Raw genomic sequence first — 24,912 nt, 5'->3', positions numbered from 1 at the left:
TACCAATGGCAGGGACAGCAAGCTGAGCAGTGGGACCAATGGCAAGAGTGGGTCATCGTGGAGCGAGACTGTCCATGAAGGTGGCAGCAATTTGGCCTCAGAACTGTGGGGTGCCCCAGGGAACAAGCTTCGTGGCCCACCACCAGGGCTAATTGCTGGTAGTGTGGGTGTTCAAAAGAATAGCGGTTTGATCAGTGGAGGAGGGTCTTGGGGGACCCTTGGCAGATCAACATCATGGTCTGGAGAGCAGCATAGGAATCCCCCAAACAGTGCCTTACATTCGGCTGCTGCTGCAGCCGTTGCTGCTTCAGGAGCCTGGACCAACTCTCAGCTGCCCTCCACCTGGCTCATCCTAAGGAACTTGACACCTCAGGTAACTTCCCACTTTTCATATAATCTTATCACAGTTACACTGTTATCCTCAGCTTTCAGGACCCTAGACAGTAAAAGATATGGAACCTAAATGCAACTCTGGACATCTCAGGGACATGATATGCTCTGATCTGTATTCCGGAGGCAAACTGAAAGTACTGTAGTTAACGTTAATTGCAATTTCTGCTTGCAGCTCTGCTGTCTTTTGAGTGGTCATTGACCACTTTGGATAAGGAAGAGGGAGTGGGGCAGGGGCTATAGAAAGCTTTAATATTTTGAGAAAGAAGAGTTTACCTTTATAAATATAATGAAGTTTTCCCACATAGGTGTAGTGGCCAGATTCAAATAGTTACAAAATAATTGGCATTTACGAAGTAAATATATGGTCCCTTACAGGTCTTTCCTTACAAGGCATATGATACTGGAATTTGTTAATTTGGATTCATTTTAATAGACATTATTGATGAGAAGGAGTGAGAACCTTCGAGTACAGAAGGCAAAACATATGCATGAAAAGTAGAAAGGGAAATGGATATACTTATATATATATATATATATATATATATATATATATATATATATATATATATATATATATATATATATATATATATATATATATATATATATATTTTATATATATTTTATATGTGTGTGTGTGTGCAATGTATATAAGAGGCCAGCAAAATTGTTTGGTATGTAATTTAATTAAGTAGCATTAATATGATAATTGGTTTGTTAATTGTCTTTTGCTTTATTTGTTACAATAATAGTTCTTAGCTTACTCGTTTTTTAACTCGGAATCTCCAGGAATTATTTGGTTGCTGGACACATTGGCTCCATCCTCTTTCACTCACTAATATTTTCCACCATTTACATGCAGCTCCTGGTGAACATTATAGTAAACCACTCAGATATTTCCATTGTCTTGTAATCCTCTTTTAAAACTACTGTACTGTACTTACATATCTTCAAAAACAGTGATATGTCTGCCATCATCATTAACTCACCACTATAACGAGTGACCCACATTGTTTTTCTGTTCTTATGCAGACACTGACTAAACATTGTCTTTATTCATTCTCAGCAACACTGACTAAACATTGTCTTTATTCATTCTCAGCAACACTGACTAAACATTGTCTTTATTCATTCTCAGAAACACTGACTAAACATTGTCTTTATTCATTCTCAGAAACATTGACTAAACATTGTCTTTATTCATTCTCAGAAACACTGACTAAACATTGTCTTTATTCATTCTCAGCAACACTGACTAAACATTGTCTTTATTCATTCTCAGAAACACTGACTAAACATTGTCTTTATTCATTCTCAGAAACACTGACTAAACATTGTCTTTATTCATTCTCAGAAACACTGACTAAACATTGTCTTTATTCATTCTCAGCAACACTGACTAAACATTGTCTTTATTCATTCTCAGAAACACTGACTAAACATTGTCTTTATTCATTCTCAGCAACACTGACTAAACATTGTCTTTATTCATTCTCAGAAACACTGACTAAACATTGTCTTTATTCATTCTCAGCAACACTGACTAAACATTGTCTTTATTCATTCTCAGAAACACTGACTAAACATTGTCTTTATAATCACATTAAAAAACAGCAACTCATGTTATCTGCACTTGTCTTCAAAGGCAGGAACCTGTGTTATCTTTTGAATCATTTTTAAGAACATGTACACATACTCAGAGTTAGGGAGGGCACCCATTTTAGACCATTTAGATACCACTATTTTACCATTTAGTCAAATACCTAACTTCATCTGCTTAAGCCACTCATCATCCTTGGTTCATTTCCCGTTATTAATGTTTACTGTGCAGTCTCTCCCATGTGTGTCATCATAAGGCATGTGCACTTGTTTCTTGCTTCATTCCCTTACAAATAACCACACCCTGTTAATTATATACTTTTTTAACACTGGAGGTACTGAATGTGCAACCTTGTCTGCCCTCTTGTGTGTTCACAATATTGCACAGACAAACTAAATAGTTAACTGTGTGCATCCTATGTGTAATTTACTATATATAGCTAACAGGGCTCACACTGAATACTGTATTGGTCAAAATGTAAAATGGTTGCCACTTTAGCAAATTCTTTGTGTAATTCCTCTCAATATGCATATACACAAATAACCAGCTGAAGTTTGTGGTGTAAAGATCATTTCCACTACATTCTATTTTGTAGAAATAAAACACCTCAAATTACTCAACTTTATAGAAAAATTGCCATTGGCGAAAATGGTGATTGGCAGCGCGAGCCCTGCATAATACAGGTTGTTTGATGCAGTCTTCAGATACCATGGTTAATGCTGTATTACTTTTTGTTTCACATAATCACTTCCCTGCTCACACACCCATTGACTTGACACTGTTTACAATGATAAGCAGTACTTGTCAGAGATTTTTTTTTAATGTACAAGCACTTGAGACACACACTTTTCTTGCACATCTTCTCACATTCCATGCAACCTTTATTCAGTTTCTCATATACTTCACCTACATTAATTTTTTTTTAATGAAATTAAGTCAAGTGTTGATTAAGTTTATTCCATTAGAATAACATCGTACAGCATTAACTTGCTTGGATTGTGGGCCAAGGGTTTTATGTATCACTGTGCTTCATTAAGACGGCACTACTTCATGCCTGCCTTTTTACTAGATCTCTACTCGGCCATTTTGTATGTTGAGTTTAGTCATTTTGTTTTTAGTCTTAAAGACGTAGATAGAGTTAATTTTTTGCCTGATATTTTGTAAACATAGATTATGGTAGTATTAGATACATCTGGTTGAGGTTGTCCATGACATAAGTATTGTGGAATTAGTATGTTAATGAAAAACAGTCATTAATGATTATACTATGAAGGTGATACATGTCAATGGTGCTTTACAAACTTCCTGTATATTTTTGTAATTCATTTCCTTAGTTCCTTATGATTCTCAATCCCTTTAGCTTAATTGCTTTCTTATGGTGGTGGAAGGAATTAAAAGGTTGACCAGCTTCACGTTCATATGCCATTTTGAATGAATGTCCATGACAGTATTAGTTACCATAAAATAAATTACTACAGGGTTGCTCATTAAAGCTGCTGTTCTTGAGCCACACTGACAAAGCAGCACCAGTAGGTGGTTTGGTTCACATTTGCAGTAAAATAGTTTCCCCTCATATTTTGTTTTCTTTCTTGGTCTTTTCTGTCTTCTCTTGGGGTTTTCGTTATTATGTTCTAGGTGGAATGATCTTCATCTTTTTCACCCCCTCACCTGCCCTCCTTTTCATTCACTCATGTGATGGACAAAGCAAATTATGGAAGTCTTCATCCTCAAGCTTTGTTGTTGTTGGATGTTTAGTTTCTGAATAATTTGGAGATGTTTAATGACCAGGATATTTTGGAAGTCTTCCTTATGTTATGGAAGTGAGTGTAGGGAAAGATGTAATTGGTGGAGGTAATGGGGAACAGTAGACAGACAAACACTGTAAGAGAATGAAGCTGGGAGAGGCTAAAGAGGAGAGATAGAAACAAGTGATGGGCCATAGAGTAGTCAACTAGATCAGTTTAAGTTCTGGTGGTTGAGCCAGGTAAGAATTTAGGTTGAATATTCAGTTCTGTTTATGAAATGACATTGTTTAATACTGTATATGAAGGTCAACTATTTTTAGCTCACTAGAATGCAAATCATCTTTTGTGTTGTCAACATTTTATTGTTGGAGGGTTTCCTATTGAATCAGCAGCTGGCCAGATTGACAGAGTCTGGTACGTATTGTTGACACTGATTCGTTAACTACCTAATTATAGGAAGGTATGAACTCAACCTTAGCTTATACCTAAACATAACTGGTAATGATATCATCATCCTGACTAGCTGTTGTTTATCCCATTTGCTTAATAATTTGCTGTACTGTATGTAAGACGAAGCTCCCATAATCCCCAGCCTTTTCAAACTCTACTTGGGGTTTCTGCCTAGACCAGTGGTTCCCAACCTTTTTGGCACTGTTCCCCCCTTTGGTCAACCCTTTATCCATGGCTCCTCCCATACCCAAAGAGCAAAAATTTTCAAGAGTTCCATATGGACGTCTAGAACTCTAGATAGTTATAGGATTAATAATCAAGACCATCAAAGCTCACATGTTTGAGGAAATTCAGTTTTTCTATGAACAAAAAACATGAAACTGAGAAACCTATAGTGCACTTTTACCTATACATATCTTTAGGAATATATATTTGAATGGCATATGTTGACCACCTCAACACACACACCCCCCTCCCGAATCTCAAATGCTCCCCAGGTTGGGAACCAACGGCTTAGACATTCGTAAGAACTCTGTTTACAGTTTGTGAACCACTTAGGTGATTTAGATTTTTCTTATCAAATTCAATATAAATATATCCACAGAGAACAGTTACTAAGGTTTTGTTGGATATTAATTGTTACTACTAGGGCTAACTTGGATCCCCGTGGCAAAGATGATGTATTTACCCCAAACCCCGGAAATTACAAGTATGGGAACCGATTAACACACATATATGGGTTAATTTATTTATATGCACGAGATGTTCCGTTCAAATGGCAAAGTTACTCGAGAGTCACCAAAATTTCTCTGTTAAGTGATTGTTCAGTATCAGCCACAGTTTGTGGAATTTCATTTTCCAGTACAGTAAGTTTATTGAATATGGTGTATAGTATATACTGTACATATACCACCAGTGTATCCCTCAAGTTGTTGATCACTCTTCTTAACTAAGGAGGTGTCTTGTCTCTTATGAATGGTAGTTCCTTTGGCCACTTCCAATCTCTCTCTCCATTACTTTTTTATTAGGCAATTATTCTCCACATAGTGTTGTAGTCTCATAGTGCAAGCAAATGGTATCTGCCCTCACATTTTATACCAAAAGGGGCATACAGTACTGTAGTGTTAACCCTGTATTAAATGCTACCCTAACAAGTCCTATAATTCAAAATTAATTTACCTCAAACTTGAGACAGTCTAAAAGCATCATGCATAGATTTGCTGTTTACTGTGTCATATCAAGTGTCAAAGGTCAAGATCACTATAACGTGTTTGAGGATGGCTGTCCTTAAGACCTCTTTGGTGGGATTTTTTTTTTTTTTTTTTTTTTTTTTTTTTTTTTTTTTTTTTTTTTTTTTACATGTAGAAGAGGCTGCTAACACAACAACCACACCCTGAGTTAGTGAGGTGCATGACCCACCCATTAAAATTTAATAACCCTGGAAGGCCTGAGAACTACCCAACCACAGTAGTAGGTAACCATTATATTTGAAAAATCTAACACAGTATTCAGGTCCCCAGTTACTGCAGAAGGCTCAGTGTGACGCTGGAATCAGTACTTTGATAAAACTATATGCATTTAGGAATTTACTTCACTACTAGTCAGAGTATAAAATACCAGAGGCAGAGTTCAGACATATTGCTGATGGTTAAAGTTCAAGTCATTGTCCAGATAATAACTTTTTATCGATACAAATATTTTGATGAAACTTTTCATCTTATCATCACTGGTTAATATGTAGAACATGTTTTTATAGTGTGACACAGGCCAGGAAGGCCAGAGGTCAAGCACTGGATGACACATTCCATCTGGCCCACCACCACCTTGGAAACTCAAATAGGGCATCAGAAAATGTTCAGGTACAACTGGCCAACTTGCAAACTAGTGATGTGTTCAAAGAATTTAAGGAGACTTGCCATAGGCATTAATACAGTTGTTTTGGGGAATTCATGATACCTTTGAACACACCTTTTTGAGGTTGAAATAAATTACTTCAACATTTCATGCAAGGTTGACTGATCATCACTTACATCAGTGCTCATTGACAAACTCATGTAAATATCAGAGTTCCACTTGATAACCTTAATTATTACAGTATTGTATTGGTGTCACTACTTCACAATACTGTACCTCTACTGATCATCAGTTATAACTTGGGCTTCAGCACAGCCGTAACTACTCAGTGATGATTCAGACATCCATCTGTTAAAAGGTTGTTAACTATGGATCTAGGCTAGAGGATAACTTTAGTTGAGACATTTCAGTTTAAACAGAAGATTTCAAACATTGAAGGTCAGAGGTCAAGAACTTACCCACATCATAATTGTTGAATAACTAGATAGTTGATGAAATTTCTTATGAAAATAATCAAATGAAAAAAAAAAAAAAAAGATTATGTATATTGTCAGAGTTTTGCTGACTCATTGAGGGAGGTGACCTGTATCAGTAAACATATATCTAGTCCTCTCACTGTCTTGCTACAGTGAATAGTGGCCAGACTTAAGAGCCACTCAGGTGTTGTCTTGCTTTTCCCTTCATATCCTTCTAACACTACATTTGTTTAGTTTATAAGTACAGTACTAAAGTTATATACTCAAGGTCAGATTACCTTTGATAAGCCTCTTGTGTTTCTTGTTTAATGCGAGAAAGGGCTATAAAAATTATTTAGAAAAATCATTAATGAGCTAAGTACTACTAATATCAATACCTAAGATGATTTGATTCCTTGTTTTACAATTTAATGTTAAAAATTAAGTTATGTCAAATCACCTGAAATTTAGTCCAGTATAAGATCTCCATGGAACTAAGGTTTATATGTAAAGTTAGTTTCTTTTAAGGTGTATCACAGTACATAGTGTATGTGACACCACACATGAGTGGGAGGTGCAGAATAATCTGAGTACAGTATTGTTGGAGGATACAAAGTCTCCCAAAAAAAAACATGTGTTCCTACTACAGTACTTTGGATAGTGATTATATGAACACCATCACCTATCACCCCACCACATACCCTAGCATCAGTGACTACATCTTTGTCTTGTTGGTAAAAACCAAATTGTGTCTTACTTATTTAGTGTGAGTTTTCACTTGTTAAAACTTGAATTTTGGAATGACTGCAAAGAGCAGAATATGGAAGTCATCTCTTGTTATTAACTTAAAAATTCCAGAACATTTTGGTTTTTATTTTCATGAAATTTGATTAAATTTCTTCTGTACTGCAAAGCAAAACCATGGTGCATGTATACCACAACTGGTAGTTTCTTAGTACTGCTCTCCTCTTAAAGTGAAGGAGTGAAGCTGGTTCACTCACTTTGAAGGGTTTATGTACTGCCCTATACTGTAGTGCTGGATGGCCACAATCAACAACACACACATGAATTAGAGCGAGTGTCGCTTGTTTATCAAATTTTATCGAGTGAAATTTTCATATACAGTACTTTATTTTTGGTTATTTGTGAAGTACATTTATGGTTAATGGCTCAAGTGTTATAAGAAATTTGTTTTCGAATTAAAATTCCAAACCCAGATAGTGTTAGAATTAAGGCTCTTGTTACCCTCAGAAAAGTTGAGGAATACAGATGTCAGTTATTTGGCATTTTCCTTCATCTCGTGTATGGTGAGCAATGGTAAATCATTAGAGATAAAGTTAATTCTTCCACTTTCTTTATGATCTACAACTATACCCTAAACCATATACAATAACACTAGAAGGAGTCATACAAGTTACCTACTTGTGATAGTCAACATTAATAATAGATTTTATAAAGCACTAAAGTGGTGATCAAGAGTTGTGGACATTCTATTGTCTTACTTAATGTGTCACACCCCTTTGACCTGTACAATAGAGCCATCAGACCACCCTATCAGTACTGTACATTTTTCTACCATACCATCTAGTGATGAACGTTATTCAGAGGGTTAATAATTTGCATGGAGCACCCATTATTATTTAAATTAGGAAAGGGTCATAATTGGCTCTTTTAGGGTAAACAAGACTACTGTATCTTCATGTATAGTAGTTGCACTTCACCAGGGCAGTCTACATCTTTGAGATGTACAGTACAAGCCACCCCTTCTGGTACTCTTTCTTCCCTTCTAATAAGTTTATCGGGTTTTATACTTTTTTGCTGTTATATACTTTGGGGGAAGTGTGTAAAGATATAAAGGATAACCTTGTCCAGGATGTAGGGAGGCAAGTCCCCCAAATGTTCTTAAAGTAGTGGCTGGTATTATATCTCTTGTTCCAGGTTAAGGAGGATTTCATGCCCCAGTGGAAACTTTATTTCTGCTGGTTCCTTAACCACTATGATGGTGAGCTAGCACATCACCTTACAGGGGTTATATCCTTGAGAGATGTAGGGCTGTTTTGAGCAGCTGAAGACGTTAGAGGACCAGATCGGGTCATTGGGGGAAATACGTATTAAACATTTGCTGCCATCTGGAAGGAAGCTCCGACTGAGTTAGGGAAGGATCAGTATGTCTCACATGAAAATTACATCCTACAAAATAAAATGAGATACACACTCGGCTGGTCTACGTGATAACAAAAGCAGGTATTGCGGCTGATGAAACCAGGATTGCTGCCATTACCAATGACAGAAAGTTTTCTTCAATTCTTCTGAATAGTTGCAGGCTGACAAAAAACACAGGTGCCCTGGTTAAACTTCCTTCCTGAGATGCAGGAGCAGGCCAGATAAGCAATAAATTCCTGCTTTACTGGAGATTCCAAAATTGTCATTTCTGAGTAACTCCAAAATTATACCTAATATAACTGTTCCTGGGATTTTCATCTCATTCCCGACAACATGTAGCATCATCAATAAGAATGAAACGAACTAACAAAGAGGCAGTAAAGAAAGGGTAGAACTTACTACAATATAAACAGTATGTTTAACATGTGCTACACAAAACTCAGGTGTAGAGGCAAGTTTGTAGTATTGAAGTCTCTTCATCATCATCAACATAAAGGTTTTACAGCCATTTTCCATGTTAATTGCAATAACCTGAAGGCTCCTGTTGGGTAAAACTGGAAAGGGGTGTCCCTCTTCCCCCCCCCCCCTCCCCTCTCACTACTGCAAATCCAGGGTGCCAACCGTGACAAGGCAGCAGAAAGTAGGGCATAGTTCTGGTGACATATTTGCTAGGAGGCATGTTGAGACAAAGTTTTTCTGGTGGATGCCATTCCTAGCGCCAACCCACAATGTGGGAACAACTGGCAAGGCAAGGTCACAATTTCCTGAGGTAATCAAACCAGTACAGTACCCAGCTACCTATAAGTACTGCATGTCTCTTGTACCCACACCACCCTGTATTACTGTATACACGGTGTCTACTGGACTGGAAAGGGCAGGGAATTTTACAATTAAACCAGGAATTTTATGTGAATTCAGTTCAACTTCAAAATATTGTTTTGACAGCAATTCTATCATAAATTAATGATGTACTGTACTATATAGTAGATAAATAATGAAACTTTAGGAACAAATTCCAGTAAATAGTCCACTCCAACAACTGAAGTGTACCTGTCATATTTGTTGTTAGTGATAACCAAATATATTACAGGTTATACCTATTAATTCTGCACTGAATATTGTTAAAGATGAATTGTTCTTATTAAGTGACTTTATTTAATTGGATTATCCCACTATTAATCATGAGTCATTATAGGTGGATCAGGTCTTTTCTGATGTTCATCACTAGTCCTGATGATCATAGTGGCAATCATCTTTGAGTTTCCCAGTAGTATATTCATATTATTGAAAAGCTCGAATTTTGCTACTGTTGTAATAAATACCAAATTAATGTACCTGGAATTTTCCAATTTACACTTGGAAAACCTGGGGAAAATCTGGGAATTTGTTTTGTGTGGTCAATAGACACCTTGGTATATAATTTAATACTTATCTTGAAATACCTGGATTCTTTTATATGTCGAGTCCTAGAAAATGAATCTCACTTTGAAATAAACTTGCATTTCAGAAACAAACACATTAAAATTATCATCATCATCATCTTTTCTCTGTCCAACAATCCAGGGGTGTTCTCTAGCACCCTCTCATATCAGTATTATCTCGGAGCACCTCACTATGCCTACTTTCTATGCCAGTTTCCTTGCTCAATCAATATGAACCTGTCGTACACATACTGTATGTCGCCCCTACCATTATGTTAGCCCAGGATGCAACCTTTCAATATCTCATTTTTGTGGCTTAATTTTTTTTTTCCTCCCACTCCATATCCATTTATATTTACCATATGTTAAGGTAGAGAGAATTATACTATCCTTTAGTTGCTTCTTACCCCCCACAACTTACTCAAGAATTTAAAGCTATCTAAATGTCCTCCTCTTAGTCATTGTTCTCATCCTTCTTTCACCTGCCATTTGTTTTCTTTTAAGAAATACGTATATATCATTACTTGCCGTCAAATACCACCGCCTTGCTCGTCAAAACACTTTTCTTGAAATGTCTTCTCGTGCAAACCTTGTCACATTCATTCTCTTATCACTTGCCATTCTGTTGACTGTAAAAAACACCTCACATACTGGCTATACAGATTGGTTTCACAGGCCTCATGTCACTGTCCATATCCAGGTTTGTGGCCACCGTCTCCTACACTTATCCTTCCATGTAAATGTGTTTGTCTTCCCTATATCCTTCACTTCAGTTTGATAATTTTCACCCTTTAATCAACACACTACTGTACTGTATAACAGGGAAAGGTGTTCTCAACATACTATTTAATTCCTCCTCAGTTACACTGGAGTTGTTGTTTTTTGCCAGCAGGACTTACACCAAATACACTGACAACACACACTGATGCTCAGCTGATTTAAGGTTAAACGGTAAAATTGCTATACCTGTCACAAAATTTTGGAAATGAGGCAATGGAAATTAAAATTTCATAGCTTTGGTTGCTGTGAGGTTTGAAAACATTTCAATATGAAATTGTGAGAGTAAGTATACAAGAGATGTGAGAATTATGTATTCATATTAGTGTTTAAATCTCTTGGTTAAGGTTTTCTCAATCTTTTGTCAGATTGATGGTTCTACCCTGAAGACACTGTGCATGCAGCACGGGCCGCTGGTCAACTTCTACCTATCTCTCAACCACGGCTTTGCACTCGTCAACTACGGCTCACGAGAGGAGGCTGCTAAGGTACCGTGTCTTGTGTTACGGCTTTGCTCGGACAAATGTCCCCTTCATAAATGTTAATAGTATACCAATAATATAAAATTGAATAATACCTTGAAGCAGCCTATACTTGGTGAACAGATACAAACATCAAAACTAACATTGTTAGTCATCAAATGCTTATTTGCTACATAATAGCTCTTTAACGCATGCAAGTACTTTTTCCTGCTATGTGTTTACACGAGAAAAATTTGCTTTTCTATGACTCGGACACAAAAACTGTCGGCTAGTTGAATGTATATTTCTTATTTACCCGTGTCATTTTATTTCCTAGATTTTGGTTTTGATTTTTAAATTGATTTATTTATTTTGTTTTATTGTAAAATACTCTGGAATTCCTTTATTAAAATGTCTCATTCTACTTGATTGTTTAGTCCAAGTTCTCACAATGCTGCTTCTGTGGGTTTTTCTGTACAGTATTGCTTAAGAGCACAGGGGAAATCCTACTCTGAAGTGGCGTTACTTTATCCAGGTATCCCTCATTTAGTGTTAATTCACTTGGTGAAAGAAAAATTATGTGACGCCCTTTCTCATTTAACGTGAGGCCAAATTTCAGTCGAGTCGGAGCTTGACTCACTGTGAAGGAGAAAAACTGGGGGTAAGGTGTTGCAATTATTGTATATAATGAAACTATAAGAGTTGTGGGTAAATCATTACAATAGTGTGTAGCTTATAAATAAAAAATGTTTAAAACTATAAAATAAGAAAAATTAAGTGCATAGGTATGAATTGAGGGTATTAGTGGAGGCAATGGCCTGTAACTGTGTTGGAGGTCCGGCCATGCTCTCCGACTCCCTCCCCCATTGTTATACTGTATAACGGCACACACAGCACAGCCACACATCTAAGTCAGATGGCTGAATTGTGTCATGTTACCCGGAGGATCGTTCAAGTGTGGAAGGAGCTATTTTTTGTACATAAAATATTTTATGGTGTGCTATGTATACATTTTATTGTTTATCATGGTCTTTTTTTCTTCTCTTTCCAAGTTGTCCCAAATAAGCTCACCTTGTGCACAATAATTTGTTAACTCTGAACCACATCATTTATATACAAGTTTGGTGTTAATAAATCAATTGTTTAACGTTGAAGCCATTTATAAAAACTTGTTTATTATTAGGGAGTGGTGAACTGAACTGAGTACTTCCCACCCTCCTGTTTCAACCTGTCGTACGCCCTCCATGTGTTGCTCTTGTCGCTCCTTCAGCAATAATTTGGCTTAATGTTAGGATTTTCAGGAACACAACCCCGCCGTTAAACCAAGGATAACCTGTACAGTAGAACGTCGATTTAAAGTAATTCAATTTAAGATTATTGACTTAAAGTGACACCTACAATTAAGGACAATATTTTAATTTAAAGTGAATCTTTCCTATTTTGAGCGAGTCAACCTGGCGCATCATATTTTAAAATTCGTGCCTAATGTTTCTCTGGGCACGCTACACTGTCCTAAGGGCAAAGCTGTACTGTACTAAATGATGACTAAAATTCTTGTCAAGTGCAAACTATAGCATGTTTATATTCAAATTAATCACGACCTTATAAGAATTCCAGCAATGTAAATTATATTCTCCCCAGTCACTTCTGTGACATTTTATAAACAAAAAACAAAAACTCAATCTAAAGGACAGAAATAAATAAATAAATAAACAAATAAATAAAAACTTCACTAGACCTTTGGCCCTCACTGTCAAACATGTCACCCCCCATCTTCCCAGCCAGGGTTGGAGGGTTACAGGCTGACCGTTTTCATCTTATATAGTAATATCACAGACTAAAGTTAGGAGAATATAATATGCATTGCTAGAATCCTTGCAAGACTGAATAATTTGAATATAAACTTTATATATATTGCGCAGGAGATAAAAAATTTAGCCATTTGTAATAAATTTTATTAGAACTAAAATTTGTATGTCTAATGCGAACTATAACATGTTTATATTCAAACTTATCACTATCTTATAAGAATTCCAGCAATATTAATTGTGTTCTCCCATGTCAGTTCAGTGACATTTTATAAGAGAAAAAACTTTAAAGTCACTCTTGAAGGACAGATTAATAAATAAGCACTAGACCTTGGCATCAATTGTCAAACATATCACCCCCTCCCTCAGCTGATTGCTAGTAAACAGACCATTTCACGTCCCTTAATTTTAGCTGTGTTGATTTATGAAGGTTTATTTTAACATAATACTACAAAAAACAATGTTTTGTTTATTCTAGGAGATGGGCTGAGGTGCATCTGGGTAGACTGTCAGTCTTTTTAGTATTTTGTGTTTCTCTCAAGTACCAAACTAAATTATTCCATTGAAACAACACTTGGATTTAGTGCAAATTCCGTTTAAAGCGACCTCTCTTGGAACGTATCTCGTGTTATATCGACATTCTACTGTACAGTACTTTATTATCAGTGTTATAGCTGTTTGTTTCAAATTTTTCTTCTTACTTTGAAAGGTTTTTTAAATGGAGCTTAGTTTAGTAAAACCTTTTTCAAATGGACTAATCAGGGGAGGGGTCAATCAGTTAAATTTGCTCAATTTTACCAAGGGCCATAAATGGATACAAATGATAGATCAATACTGTAAATCTTATTTTGTGATGCAGTGACAAGGGGAGAATTTTTTACTTTTGTACAAATAAATGTATATTCCATTTATGTGTTTGCCCTTAGGACAATTATTTCTTTTACCTGTATTGTATATATGCATGTATGTGTGTAGACACACACAAAACACATACAAATAAATAATAATGGGAAAATACTCTCAATTAATCAGAAAAAAAAATTTAAATGTGACAGTCTACCCTCAAATCCGTGCTTTAATAAGTATTTAAAGCACAGACTTGAGGATAGACACATTTTTAATAAAAAGATTCTGATTATTTGTCAGAGTATTTTCCCATTATTATTTATTTGTATGTGTTTTGTGTGTGTGTGTGTGTGTGTGTCTACACACACACACATATTTACAATACAGGTCTGTCTCTAGAACGAATGGCTCCCTTTCCCAGCCGCAAAAATGCCGACAACTTTAAAATTATCCACAGACATTCTTGGGTACATCCAGAGTGTCATCCACTAATAATAGAGGACTGCGAATTTGGGGGGGCCGTCTGTACTGTATATGTGTTCTTGTATGTATTTTATTTGTTCTTTAATTTTTTCTTTCTTTTTTCTAGGCACAAGGAAATCTCAATAATTGCCTGTTGAGCAACACTACAATCCTGGCTGAGTTCGCTAATGATAGTGAAGTTAAACAGGTTATGGGCCAGCAAACCCACCAGGGTCAAGGTGCCCCACCTACTCCTGCCCCATCTAATGCCTCGAGCTGGGGAGGCTCTGGACGGGGTTCTACCCCAACTTCCCAGTCCTCTTCGGGCTCCAAAATAGACTCTTGGGGTAATGGCAATGGTTCCAATCTGTGGAGCAGCAGCGGCCCTACTGTTGGGTCGTCACTGTGGGGTGGGGCCACCCTGGGTGACGGGGATCAGCATCGTGCCACACCTTCCTCACTCAAGCCCTACCTGCCGGACGGCCTCCTCACCTCCGAGTCCATATAATAGGGGGGGTGGGAGGCAAATGCCGTCACCCAGTAGGCACCGTCACAGCAACACCCTGAGTGCAGCAACCAGTGGTAGTGTAGTACCATAACCACATGCTAGAGCCCTGCCTCTACACAGGGTAAGCTCACAGTCTTACTCATACACCTTATAATAATTATGCTGGTCCATACATGTGTATATCAATCCCAATTTTATTAAGACACAATGCCTTAAAAGACTTAGCTCCAAGCACACACAAGAATAATCAATCATTTCAATGCTCTTTATGGTTAAGGTTAAGACCATGGAGCTAAAATAGTTCATGTGCTGTGACTTAAATACAAAGTTACTTGTATTGACATGCTGATGTTGACCATTATTTTAGGAGAAACAAAGGTGCAAGCTTGACTGAAGCAAGAGATGAACTGCCTGCGCTTATCATTTGCTTCAGTTGCATAACTGGTCCTACTTTTAAATGCCAATATTATCTAAGTCTGTTCTTACCATGAATCAAGTCTTATTATATGATAACAAAAGAATATACCTACACACAGTTTTGCAGTGTTTTTGATGTACATGTACCAAAAGATAAACAATTAAGTTATATTTAGTTTTAAGAGAGATTAATTGTAAGTTCTAGGTTAAAATATAATTAAGTTTATAGTTAAAGTTGCAGAATTGTTCAGTGATAGCACTCCTCTGTGTGATATTTCCTAAATGGATAATTATATATACTTTAAATGTGCTTACTTATGTATCTCAAGTTCCACCACAGACTCTAGTGCTTGTAAGATTTACATCCTCCACACAAGATCTGCTCATATGTACAATGGAGCTCTCCAAGACTCAGCAGATATTCCTCAGTCTAGTGATTAGGTAGGTACGGGGTGCAGTGAGGAGCCAGGCACCATTCCTCGGATCGTCCAGTAGTTCTGCTGTGTCGTCTTCATGAAGGCCTCATAATGGGCTCTGCTGTGCATTTGTCATCTGGACCTCTCGTAGGTCTGTTGTGTCATCATTAAGCTAGCCATCCAAGTCTGTTCAGTTGTCATCATATTAGCCAGTTTAATGGCTATATGGTGTTGACATCATCCAGATTAAAGTCTGCTATTTTGTTAGCACTCAGAAGTGGTATTATTATATCTTTACTGTGTCATCATAATGCAGGCCTCTTAAGTCTACTGTGATGTTGTAGTTGAGGCCTCCAGCCTATATGGCAGACAGTGTGTTGTGGTTTCAGCTAAGTCAGCAAGCAAAGCCCACAGATCTGCTGCATTATCATCTGGCAAAAAGAATGTTGTGGCCTCTGCCATAACGTTGTCATGCAAGCCCTCAATTTTGCTACCCTCAGTCGTACTCATATCCATTACCATTATTATATTATCATGATCATTATCACCCAATTATGATGAACCCATACAACCTTTGGTTCGTTGGTCTCCCCCTCCCCAGGGTGCACCTCCCCTGCTACTGCTGCTTGTCAGAGAACAATACCACATTGTCACTGTTGGTGTGTACGACTGCCATCATCTATTCTATGGGTGACAATGGAAAGCATACTGTACATTGTGTGTACTTGTAACTTCTGGCAAGTTTGACGTTGTGATATGATAGTCACCAGTGGTCCAAAGGTTATGGTTGGGTATTAGATCCCAGGTTCTTGCTCCAGCAGTCTTAAGATTGGCAGCCAAATTCATCGCCTCATACAGCACAGAACACTAAGAGAGACCCAGCGTGGATCTGCTTAGTCATCTAAACACCACCTCTTTATGGTTCATAGTTGTGAGTGATGGTGAGCGTGGCTGCCAGCCGAGGCTGCATTATTGTACGAATCCTACAATATCTATCGAGATCAACTTAGTAACATCCAGCCAATCAGTGTTCTCTCGGAGTAATAGACAACCAATCAAATTAGTGAAATGTAATACTTAGGCATACTCATAATTAAGCTGGTTTGGGCTGATGTTGTAGGATTCGTGGCCACGAGTAAGTCAGCAGCATATACCAAGTGTCAGGTTGACAAACAATGGTGCTGCAACAAATCATGCTAAATGTGAGATTTAGTGATAGGTCCAGTCCACTCTTTCATAATGTTACTATTAATTCTCTTTGTCGCTCAGCTTTACTTACTATTTTTATCCCCACAAAACGAAAAAAAAAAAAAGCACAAAAAAATGATGATTGTTGTAATTTGTTTTTTGAACTCAAGTCATGGTGTAGTATTTTTCCGTATTCAGTATTTTGTACAGTTTTGAAAAGGAGTATAAACAAAGTGCCACCATAATTTGTTTTTCGTTTTTTTTTTTCAAGGATGATATATTGTAAGTGACAGAGCTCTTATATGTCTGGATATTATCTTGACCTCTAGCTGTAGTGATACTTTGGAGCCATATCAATATTATAGCTTTCAGATTAATGATCTAAATACAATGAATAATCAAGCCAGTCTGCCAAAAATCTAGACTAAGCAAGGCAGTGAATCATCATAATTGAGACTAACGCCACATATAACAGCATGATAAATAGCTGTCAGACTTCCAGCTGTTCTGAGAATCAGCTTTGATGATTCCTTGCATTTTGGGTGGTCACGGATTGTGTGACCTCCCAAATGTTTAATAGTTTTTAGTGGTATGTGTAGTAGGGGTTGGGTTATTATTATAGTATTAGGAAACTGTGTAAACTGTCAAGGTCAGGTACCAGGCCAGGTACAGCATTACTGGTACTTGTCAATTGTCTCCACCTTGGTTAGCATTAGTCCCTTACTAGCAGTAGACATGTTTCTACTACTACTGTCTGGTTGAATTGACTAGCAGTGGTGATGCTTGCTCCATGATTTTTGCTTGTTAGCTTGGCCTGATGCCTGGGTGGTTTTATTCTCAGAGGAGCACCGTGTGAACCGGGCAGTGTCGATTCAACACCGGCATTGTTTAGTGTAAATGTCAGGACTTTGCACAAGACCACCTGAAGGTATATGGTCTTACCCTCTCTGGTGCATGACCTGTGTGCCTCTAGCCCTAATAAAGCTAGATCAGCTTGGACCTGACCTGTAAAACTTGTTGACTGATAAGGTCCAGTGTCAATGTGCAGCAATCTCAATAATGGTGTTAGTGCAGCTGTAGTAAATGGATGCCCAAATTAAAGGTGAGCATGTGCTCCTCTGAAACTCAGCTGCCCTAAGAGTAATTCTTCCAAGATTATTTAGCCAGTTAAGATACTCGCCTTCTCTCCCTGTGTTAACTATGTACAAGAACCAAACTTTTAATTTTTGTGGTTATTATAAATGATTTACATAGACAGCACTATGTATTCAAATTGTGCTGCAAGTTGTACAAGCGTTAGATGCCACCACTTCACGCTCTCTTGCTGAGAGGGATCTCTGGGGTGTTTCATTTTAGATCTAGGGTTATGTATTCTGTGTCCCAAGGTTTACCTGAGGTTAATAGTCATCTCGCATTTGCTAAGTTGTAGCTGGCTGCTACACTTCTCTTCGCAGTTGTGATTTTTGCTAGGGTGATTGTTATTCTGCCTTTAAAGAGGAACTAATTGTTAATGGTAGGTTTTATTTGATAGGAAATTGTTTAGTTTGTTTAAGATTAGGTTGCATAGTATTTTTAGGGTGATGAGGTCAGCTTATGGCATTTTCTCAGGAACCTTTGTGACGCAGGGGACGGATAATCTGCTCAGCACTGGTGAACAGCTTGCTGCTCTCACTAGTGACCAGTCTGTTGTTGTGCACTGCTTAGCAGTCTGATACTCATCTTGGGGATCAGTAACTCCTTAAGGAACACTGGACTCCCTATATTAGTAGCAGTCTGCTTTATGGGTTAAATTCTATTTCTTGGGTTGTGGAATAGCTGGTTCCTTAGGTTAGTTTACTGTTTCTTCAGTTAAAGAAGCAATTTGTATTTCAGCAAAAATAATAGATAAAATAATAATAATATTAATGTCTGTTACAAAAGTATATAATGCTCCTGAGGTTTTGAAACAGGTTGTCCAATTTATGACAAAGTAGTACTCATTTGCTGAAAGATGATCTATTCCTCTGCTGAAGGGAAGATCAGCTTGTTTAATGAGGAAACAGTTTACTTCTTAGCTGAAGGAACAATCTGCTCGTTTGCTTAATGAGGAGTGTGCTTCTCAGTTGAAGGTAATAGACCACAGCTGGGTTCTAGGGCAATAATGTTCAACTGTGTTTTGAGTAGCAGTTGTCACTTGAGGACCAGAAAACGTACTGCTTGGTTCTAAAGAGCAACGTGCCGCTCATCTCTTGGTGGTCCACGTGTTGCAGTGCATTTCTCTCAAACTATGCAGGACTCCCATCTAGAGTTTCCCAGTCTGCCTTTAGGGCCAAACTCATTCATTGCATTCGACGAATGATAGGTGTAAGGATCTTTGTAGTTGGAAACTCCGTCTCCTGCATTTATTCTCATTATTAGTGCAATATTTTATCAAAATACAAAGATCATAAAAATAATTTGATGCATAAAATTGATGCACATATAAAACTCAAGGATGTCTTGTGGACAATCGTATGTGATGCATGATGATATATTCGTGCACATGGATGACCGTTAAAGTGATTGCATGACTTACATTCATGCTTTAGGGTGACAGTTAGTGATGCATGGTTTATTCATGCTTTAGGGTGACTAGAGAAGAAGCGCAATGCCTTATTCATTCCTCTTGAGAAAAGAAGTGTAGTTGTGACGTTGTCTGACGTAATGCTGATCAACTACTAACTTATAACTACCGTCCTAGCCTGCGTCTTCAGTATCAAGAACTCCACACAAGCCTTGTTTCACATCTCATGTGATAACTGGTCTTCATGATTGTTTTATTGGTATACAAAAGAACCTGTGACAAAGTAACTGCTGGGTGCAGGGAAGCAAGGCTTGTGTGGTTGATTATATGTGCACAAGCTGTGTTTGGTGCTACGTGTGATCCGTGGACTGTTGATGGAGGACCAAAGCCTCAGTAGTTGGCCACTGGCATCCTAGCTCCTGCGCTTGCCCGTCCTACCTGCTGCCCCCACACCGTCGCCCACCCGCCCACACTGTGCACGTCACACTTCCGCACCTATCAGCGTAAAGACACTCTGAGTGTAGGTGGCTGTGTTAGTATGACTGGGGTGACTACAATAATTTTAGTTTTGCCTGTGATGTTTTACTATGTTTCTTGACTAATGACTGGTGATTTTCTTGTTTTATGGGTTAAATATAGTACTAATGACTAAAAAAGACTGTTAATGTACTCAATTTATGGTGTGGATGAGTGGTAATATATAAATATAATTATAAAATATATATATAAATATAAATATATATACTAGCACTTAGTGTATGGTAATGTGTATTGAAGTGTAGTAATATGACAGTGTGGTTGTGGTGATGCTTTGATAGTATGGGTGGGCAGCATCACCAGGGCATGGAAGGTGCCGTGTCAGGAGTGCTACAGGGCCTGTGACCTATCCAGGGACTCAGTTCATACTCGCCACTACTACCCATCTCTAGGATCTCAAGTCTGCATTATGCCCTCCTCCCCCCTCCCCCCTCCCCCCTCCTTTTTTTTTTCCCAGCACTACTACCCCAATAACACTCAGAATTAGTGTTAAACTCGTGCCAGATACTGGTGAAAGAAGCACATCCCTGGTCAGGTCCCAGGCCCAACACATCTTCCTTGCTTAGGGGCCTCACACAACTTCCTCCCCTAGAAAATAGTCAGTAGTCCTACTTGGCATCTATACAAAAAAAAAACAAGAATAAAAAGAAAGCATTTAGTAAAAGTAAATAAAAAAAAATATAAAAAGGAAAATGTATGCCAGGTAGAGTGTATGGTGTGAGGTGCCTAAGGTTGTTATGGTTGTGAGATGAATCCAAGTGTGATACTCCCCTCTCTGGTCAGACACAAGGGCTTCACCACCCTCAGCAAGTGCAACGTATATGTGCCTTGTGTTTGATTTATGGTGGCCTGCAATGACACCACCACCACCTCCACACCAACCTGTGCTTGTGTGCCCTCTATATGGGGATCTCACAGTGTGCACAACTTCCCTAAGCAGTGGATAGTGTAGGATTTGAAAATAGCAGTTTGAGAAAGAGTAGCAACACCAAAAGCAAAGCCTCATAGGAATGATTTAACTATGCCTCGCCTCAGTGTGTTAATGGAAAGTGCTAGCTGAGGGACAACACGGACTTCCTATTTAATGATTAGTGTGTATAATGCACCAAGGAGATACATACTGTATTATAAGTTTGTGCAAAGGAAGGCTGTGGTATGGTAAGCAGGAAGCAGACAGTGATGGGAGGCACATGGCCGGTCTCAGGGAGCAGTCGACCAGGTGGCAGTAAGAAGGGCAGTGTTATGTTTGCATCAGCTGCTATTTGGAGAGATTGAGTTGGCTAAAGGCCTGAGGAGTACTTCTGGCTTCACTACCACTGCTGCTACTGCTATCCATCTAGCAGTTGTTGTTGCTGCTCTTTCTCCAAAACTCATTGTTGCTACCACTGTGTGTGAGGTTGCTGCCAGCAGGAACTCTGTGGTGCCTCTGTGGTGTCAGCCATCCCACACCTAAATGTGCTAAGTAATTCCTGTTGTAAAAGTGTCCTGATTCCAAAGATCCTTGGAGTTCCAGTTAAGGCTTTTGGGTGATAAAACTTGTATTATGATTTTTGTACCTGACTATGTACAAGTCAAGATATTCTTTTAATATTGCTATATAGATTAAAATATACACAGTTGATTCCATGAAGTGGTAATAACTGTAGCTTAAACGAACTTGACACATGCAGTCAAAGAGTGACTTAACCTGCAGTCAACTACTCAATACTCTCCTCGTCAAAATAACAATAAAGCTGAGTAGTAGTTGGTCTCAGTTTTGTTACCATCATGTTGGAGAGTGACAGGTGGGTGAAATGTGTCCTGTGCTGGTGATGGGGGTTTGGAGAGAGTGGGAGGGCCAAGTATCCCTTCACCCCCTCCAAATATTGTTCTTTTCATTCAACACTTAACACTGACTCTACTCTGCCTCTCACCAGGCTTCATTATGTGCTTTTATTTAGTAGAGTAATCTGTAATCAATTTTATAATTGCAGCAATGTCACAATATTGTCACAATCCTTATCCTAGCTCTCCTGGAGGGTTGGAAGTATAATGTTGCTTCCTGCAGCTGCATAACCCACTTTTTAAAATGAGGCAACTAATAGTTGGGTCACTATAAGAACTGAAGGAGCCCTGAAGGATGGGCCTGTAAGGTCCTGACCATGACTAGACAGAGCCATCCTTCAGTAACCCCCAACACCACCACCACCATCACCACCCACTGCTCTATACTGCACCTCAAAGACAATTGTTGCAGCTTTGTCAACACTGAAATGCATTTCAAACATGAGATTCCAAAGATACCTTGAAGGAAGTAATGGGTGCCATTTGTAGCAACTGATAGGTTTATGACTTCTTGGTTTTGGTGCCAAATTAAACTAGTAATAACTGGATATGATCAATAGTAAATAATATTTCTCTTATATAATTATAGCTTGAATGTAAGTTTTCTTAAGTTTAGCCTATCTGGTCATGTCTTCTTGTAGGAAAATACACAAAACAATCTAGGCTGTGTTCCTTTGTCACCGATTCCAGTGTTGCTCTTAATCACCTAGATGTAATGACTGAAGTGATGGTTGCGTTCTCATGGTTCTCGTTTTGGACATTTTGATTAGGGACATGTATACTGATGAGGGCATAATAGTTGTATCTTATTGATACTACCATCAAGACATATCGCACACTCCGTGCACGTTCTCTTGAGTAATGTGTGCGCGGCGGTGAACCAAAGCATTTGTTGTGTGTATTAGCATCACCCCGCAGCCGCAGTTTGATGCTGCTGTTGTGGCATCCCGCTGCCATTGTGCCCCCCACCTCCTACCCAGAATTGCTCCAACCCTCCTCCTCCTCAGGGAGTGGTTAGGGGTGGTGATGGCGGGCCCCCAACTGCAACCCTTGTAGAGTGTGGTCATAGTTGGGGGCTTCTGGGGTGATTGGTGGCAACCTGCCATAGCTCCACCTGAGGCTAGACAGGCAAGTCTTTCCATGTAACTTAAATGGTATTATCACATCAGCACCGGTAACGAGTCAGAATTTTGTATTAGATGAGTGATGTACGTTTTATACATATATTTTTAGATGTGCAAGGCAACGGTCGTTGGTGCAGGACTTAGCGTAATATTGACTAATGCTATGCCCTGTATGGTTGTTGCTGCCAGTATTTTTTCCTCAAGTAATATGAGATTGAATCACTGGTATATTATTGGCGAATTGCTCATACATGTAGAATGTGTTCAAGTCTGGTCTAAGCTCTTTTACAACAGGGAATTATCTTAGTATCCTTGTGAGGTTTTGTTGAAGTAGTAGGTGTAAGTTGATTACGGCCAGGATGTGGTCCAGGGTAGCACCGGTGGTCCGAACGTCGAGGCTTTCACTTTATATGTAAAAGAGCTTAATAGTGTCTCTCTATGCTGTGTAGTGGTGGCATCTAATACGTGACTAAGCTAAGGTGATTTACAGATATTAAAGTCTACAAAAAGTTATAAAAATGTACTTGCTATTGTGAAGGGATGGTTTGTTGCCTGCTCAGGGTTACCGCACTTAACTTCTGACGTTCATATGATGTGTGAGGTGGCAGGCAGAACTTGTTGGGTAACAAGTAGTCTTTCCTACCCACATCCCCATATGCTGGGGCGGGGGGTGTGTTGCAGCCTCCTTGTCCAGTGAGCTTGTCTAGTCCTGAGGGTCTCATGCCAAGCCTGCTTGACAGATTGCTGTGACTGCAGTGCTTGGCTGTGGGTCCTCACCCTCAGGAGGTGCCACACTCCCACCGCCCTTACCATTTTATTTTCCCACCATTCCACAAGATTCTTTTATCATTTCCTTTCTAACTGCTTTCAAATACATTTTCACCTTGGACAACTCTTCTGGAACCCACCATGGCATATTACAATATCCCTCCCTCAAGTAGCAGCCGCAGCTGCTGCAGCCATGTCAGGTGCTCCCCCCGTGCCTCTCTTGTGTGTTCAGTGGCCCCGGTCCCTGCCCATATGCAAGCCTCAGTCTCCACCACGACATCCGGGGCCTCCACCTCCATGTGACATGACACGCCGCAACTGCTGCCAGGACTGCCTGCCAATCCCATTCCTGCTATAGCCAAGTGGGTTCTTTCCTTTTCCTTGCTTAAATCTTTCCATTAAAATAAATCCTTTAACTTTCTGACATGTACTGCTTGCCATTGCCTTCACACTTCCAATGTAGCAATGAAGCCAGGAGCAATAAGGTGAGCTGTCGTGTCCGCCGTCTTCTCAGCCCTGTATTTTCTGGTAGTCAGCCGCAGTCCACAGGCTGAGGTGGTTGATAGAGCGGCATGTGTGATCCTGGTGGCCGTGGCAGGTCACGTGGCCAGGAGCTGGGAGGGCGGTGCCTGCGGCATGCCCCATGTATCCACGTGTTGGTGTTGTGTTGCCATGTTAGCAGGCGGCCGCCAGGTTTTACCGTGCTCACTCTGCCGCGCCGGCGGTTACCCAGCAGACCTTACTCCCAATGTTTTATGATAGGCAAAGAGCCAGCATTAAGGGTTGGGAGAGGCTGCATGGTGGGTGGCCTGGCACGGCTGGCCTGTCCTCCCTACCGTACCACTGCACATTCCCACGAGCTAGTCAGGGCGGGGCACCACACAACACCACTACCTGTGCCAGGTAGGTGGTGGCCCACAACAGGTAGGACCCAACACCCATTGTCCTAGTGACAGTGGACAGGTTCTGTGTGGGAGGTGCCATCCCGCCCTTGGCACCTCTTGATAACCATGCCACATGATGCATATCCTAGCTGGTCAGTGTGCTTGGACAGGTCAGCGATGCTTTTAATATAATTATTTATACAGGCTTTCTTGTACTGGATGTTCCAATATGCATAAATAAATTTGGTCTCAGTGTTTACACCTATATA

The 24,912-nt window shown here is 39.1% G+C and overlaps 1 protein-coding gene across 10 annotated transcripts in view; it reads left to right on the top strand.

Moving 5' to 3' along the window:
• The window catches only part of LOC121857224 (protein Gawky-like), a 103,804-nt gene extending 78,892 nt beyond the window's left edge, over nt 1–24,912 (top strand). For 9 of the 10 annotated variants that reach the window (XM_042353181.1, XM_042353184.1, XM_042353180.1 and 6 more), the window contains 3 exons: nt 13–373; nt 11,227–11,346; nt 14,563–24,912. In XM_042353181.1, the coding sequence (XP_042209115.1) occupies nt 13–373; nt 11,227–11,346; nt 14,563–14,943 (862 nt within the window). In that variant the 3' untranslated portion in view covers nt 14,944–24,912. The remainder of the gene's footprint in view (nt 1–12; nt 374–11,226; nt 11,347–14,562) is intronic. The other variant, XR_006087135.1, reaches the window with a different exon arrangement.

Source organism: Homarus americanus, unplaced genomic scaffold (assembly GCF_018991925.1).
Source record: "Homarus americanus isolate GMGI-L3 unplaced genomic scaffold, GMGI_Hamer_2.0 scaffold20465, whole genome shotgun sequence".
Taxonomy (NCBI): domain Eukaryota; kingdom Metazoa; phylum Arthropoda; class Malacostraca; order Decapoda; family Nephropidae; genus Homarus; species Homarus americanus.
This window is presented reverse-complemented; position numbering and strand designations above follow the sequence as displayed.